Here is a 4,730-nt window from a genome sequence, read left to right as displayed (position 1 = left end):
ATTTGTTTTAGACCTAAGGAAATTTAGAATCTGAGAAATTAAACCATTTACCCTAGGTCTCACCATGAATTAGTGGTAGAATCAGGATTCACATACAAGCTTGACTCTGAAAGCTATGCTTTGTCTACTGCTGTGCATGCTGAATAAGCAGACTGTAGCAAAAGTCCATAGGGACTATGAAAAAGTGTTTTCTTAATAGCAAAATGGGAATCTTATATTTAACCATGTCTGCCTTATTTGTCTTACAGAGTTTTCATGAGGCTCAAATGAGGCCACATGTGCAATGAAAAAGTATTTGAAAGCATTTATTGAGAGCTCATCTGCTCTAGACTCTGGATCAGAGGAAGAGTTCAGCAATGACGAAAACAAACTATGTCCTGCAGAGCTTTGCACTCTGGTGCAGGAGTTACAGTAACTTCCATTCTTATGAAATATGTTGCTCTTGAAGAAATATGTGGTTCAACTTTCTCCTAATACCTGTTTTTGCCATCTGACTTTGCTGTTCATGGAAATGGGATGCTTGATAGGAGAGAACTGTTTATGAGGCAGACAGTGGAGGTGAGGAGGAGAAACAATGCACCATATCCCCCAGAAACTAGGGCATTGGTCATTGAGCAGATATTCCCAAAGATAAGGTGGTTTAGTTAATCATGATGATGTCAGAGTAGCATTAAAGCAGAACAACAAAACCAATGAGTGATCAAGTGGGAAGTCAATTTGCACATTCAGATTTTGCAAATTCCATTGTTCTTGGCATGAGCAAGAAAGAAGACACTTCAAGGGGGTGACCTGGGCTTCCAAAATGTTGAAGATGAAAACCTGTTTTTCAAACAATCCCTTCCCTCGGCCATTTAGAAACTCAGTTTTGTCTTATATTGCACTCCTTACTTGCTAAGGTGGCCAGTCACTCACACATTAAAAAAACAAAAAGGCACTTAGCACTATTTAAGGAGGTCCCCAGATACAATCATAGACACAGAGAAAAAGACAATAGTCATGGGAGCAAAAATAAGAGAGAAGAAATAGGAAACCCAAGCACGGATGCAAAGAGTAAAGGGGTGAACAGAGATAAACTGAAGACATCTTGGGCCCCTGAGATTCTATAAGTCATGATATCACAGTGTAGCATGAGACTTCTGGGTGCTAGGAATGGACATGAGGTGGGAGAGGGAGGAGAAAGTACCTTGGGTTGCTGGAAACAAAATTGATCACATTTGCAGTTTTTTCTGTGAGCCTCATGATACCTATTCACCTTTCCTCTGTTCTTAGTTACAGGTTGCTTAATGGACCCAAAGGAGAGGTCCTTTCACTCAGATCTACATGCTCTGAAACACCTGGAATCTACCAATGACTCTTTTAAAGGCTGCTTTCACATCCTTGTTTCTCAGGCTATAGATCAGAGGGTTCAGCATGGGGATGACCACAGTGTAGAAGACAGATACAACTTTGTTTTCTTCTGGAGATTGGCCTGAGCCACTCCGCAGATACATGAAGCTGAGGGTCCCAAAGAAAAGGGCCACAGCAGTGAGATGGGAGGCACATGTGGAGAAAGACTTGGCCCTGCCACCTGAAGATTTCACTCTCAAAATGGCCTTGATGATGAGCAGGTAAGAAATCAGGATGATCAAGGCATTGGCCAAAATCACGAAGTTGCCAAAGAAGACAATGATAATCTCAGTGTTTGTTGTGTCACTGCAGGCAAGCTTCAGCAGGGGTGGAAGGTCACAGAAGAAGAAGTTGATCTGATTGTTGTCACAGAAGGAGAGGATGAAGGTACATGTGGTACGCAGGATGGCCCCCCACATCCCACAGACATAAGCTCCGATCACGAACCTCCAACAGATGCTGGGATTCATGGCCACAGTGTAGAGCAGTGGGTTGCTAACAGCAACATAGCGGTCATAGGCCATCACTGCCAGCAGGTAACACTCTGTAGCTGCACAAATGGTGAAGAAAAAGAACTGGGCAGCACATTGGCCATAGGAGATGACTGTCTTGTCTGTGGCCAGGGTGGCCAGGATCTGAGGGGTGATGACTGAGGTATAGCAGGCATCTAGAAAGGAGAGGTGGCTCAGGAAGAAATACATTGGGGTGTGGAGTTGGACGTCCAGTTGGATCAGAATAATCATCCCCACATTCCCCAGAAGGGTGACTAGATAGAAATTCAGAAACACCAGAAAGAGGAGACTCTCCAACCTAGGGTAGTCAGTAAAGCCCATGAGAATGAAATTGGTCACTGTGGTGAGATTATTCTTGGACATGGATTCAATGAGGACTTTTGATGAGAATAAAATAAAGAAAAAACCCCTCAGAATTGAAGGAAAGTTTCTTTCTTTCTCAGTGAAAGTTGGGTTTATATTTTTGGGCCAATTTATTGAACCTGTTTTTGAGAAATTTTGTACCTGGCTAATTGTCCTTGGGCATCAATGTTCTTCTCCTGTATTTTTTGGAGTTGAGCCATGAGCTGGTGTTTCTGATTCAAACAAATTCTGGTTTATATTTAGAAATTTCTGTGAAGATAAGAGATACATAGACTCTCAGATTTGGAAAGAATCTATTCAGCATCTGTTCTAATCCCCACCGGATACTGGAGTCTCCTCTACTGTGTATTCTCTACGTGGCCATAAGTTGCTGTGTGAGTCTATATCTGTGGACACCTCTACTTGTTAATTCTCTTTTTGAACCTGGATTCTCCCTCCCTTTATCTTCCATGCATTGGCTTAATTTTTACACCTTCCAGACATTCATGGCAATTTAATCCCTTCTCATGAAAACCTTTCAAAGTTGGAAGATTATGAATCTGATCTTTATGTTGACTATTCCTTCATATTACCTGTTGATATATTTTTTTATAATTGTATAATTATTCATTATTTGGTCAAAAATTACTTAGTCACATGGTATTAAAATACGTTATTTAAGGCTTCAAACTTGTAACTAGCAGATATAAGTTCTGGAGATCTAATATACAACATAGTGATTATAATCAACAATACAATATTATAAACTTCAAAGTTGCCAAGAGACTAGTTCTTAATTGTTCTCATCACAAAGAAGACATAACAATTATGAGACATTATAGAGATGTTAGTTTACATTATGGTAATAATCATATTGCCATATATAAATGTATCAAATCAATACATTGAACACCTTGAACTTACAGAAAAGTTGTTGTCAATTATATCTCATAATATTAATAAAAAGATAACTAAAAGCCTTTCTCCTCAGTTTAATCTTTTCCACTCTAACTTTGATGCGGGGGTTTCCTCCAGCTCTAATCAGAGGTCACTAGTGAGAGGAGGTACTGACTTCCCAATGTTTATGATCCTATGGTATATTCTGTGCTCTTTGCTATGAATTTTTTTTGCTATGAATTTTATTTCATCTTTATGATGAATGGACTAAAAATCTCCCTGTAGTTCTTTAGGTAATTGTATTTTTCTTACCTTTAAAACATGAGAAAACTTGGCTAATTTTAACATCTTTCTCAATATCTAATTCTGAGATAGTCATAGTCTATTTTTGTTTATCTCATGGCAAGATCCCAGGATTCCCTCTGATTTAGGGACATTGTTCAGTGCACCTGACCAGAGATTAGGTGGCAGATCACAGGGCTACAGATGCAGCCGCACTGGCTTTGTGCCACACGCATGCCAGACCCACCTCATGTTGTAGCTCCAATCCTTCCAGCAGCCCCACAAGTTGGGTATAGCCATGACTATTTTATGGGTGACCAAAATGAGGCTTACAGTGGTTAAAGAAGTTGCCTAACTTGCCACACACCTAGAAGAAACAGAATCAACACTTAAATCTAGGATTTTCTTACTCTAAATTCTGTGCTTTCTCTGCCACAACTTGCTGTCCTCTTACAGAAAAAGAATTACACATTCTGCAGACCCAAGACTCAACTTTTAAAACCATAGCACCTCTAAGACTATTAGGCAAATACTCATCTTCCATGGGAGAAGAGGATTAAGTTTGATTTTGGAATTTTGTGGGGTAGTTCATGTCTTTTCTTCTTTCTTCTTTTAGGGTTAAGATAGATTTAGTTGGGTCATATCCCATTTTTGGTGTGTTTTGGGAAAATTATTTAACCAAATTACAGTCTCAAGTTTCTAAATAATAAAATGGAAACATACTAATGATTTTTGAAAACTTAAGTAAATGGATTTTTACTTAATGTGATAGAGCATGTTTATTTTTCAGAAAGACAGTTTCGAGAATATTTCCCATAAGGAAAAGTTTCAGGACCAGGAAGTGATAACGAGTTTTGTATGATCTTATTTAAGACAGGGTTTGGAGTGCCAACAGCTTGGGTGGGCTCAGAGTAGAAGGTAGCAACAGGCTCCTTGAACTTAGAACAGTTTACAAGAGCAAAAGCAAAGGTCTATGACCAGTAGACATTTTATGAAGGCTAGGGACACATGGGTTGACATACTCACTTGTAAAATGTTTTGTTTATAATATGTAATGTAGAAAAAATATGAGATCCCTGGAGGGAGTAAGGAAAGAGAGACAGTCTTACCTGGAGGGACCCTTCAGAGACAGGAGGCCCTTAACCTTGTGTTTACTTTAACTTGAAATGTTCTTCCAAACTCTTCTTTCTCTTACTCCCAAAGGTTGAGTCCATTGGGAAGAACAAAGGAGCTCAAGTAAGTTAACTCTCCTCACCATATTGGGATTGCTGTCTCAAAATATTATTGTCAACATTACTGAGCTATTGCCCC

At 39.4% G+C, this 4,730-nt stretch overlaps 1 protein-coding gene across 1 annotated transcript; it reads right to left on the bottom strand.

Annotated features, from left to right (window-relative positions):
* Positions 1 to 1,316: 1,316 nt before the first annotated feature.
* Positions 1,317 to 2,261, bottom strand: LOC129062628 (olfactory receptor 9I1). The gene has a single exon (XM_054563640.1). It carries the CDS (start codon positions 2,259 to 2,261, stop codon positions 1,317 to 1,319), a length of 945 nt encoding a protein of 314 aa, XP_054419615.1.
* Positions 2,262 to 4,730: the final 2,469 nt, after the last annotated feature.

Source organism: Pteronotus mesoamericanus, unplaced genomic scaffold (assembly GCF_021234165.1).
Source record: "Pteronotus mesoamericanus isolate MK-2021 breed Mesoamerican mustached bat unplaced genomic scaffold, CSHL_Meso_final scaffold_83, whole genome shotgun sequence".
NCBI lineage: Eukaryota > Metazoa > Chordata > Mammalia > Chiroptera > Mormoopidae > Pteronotus > Pteronotus mesoamericanus.
The sequence above is the reverse complement of the archived record's forward strand: the minus strand, read 5'-3'. Positions and strand labels throughout refer to the sequence as shown.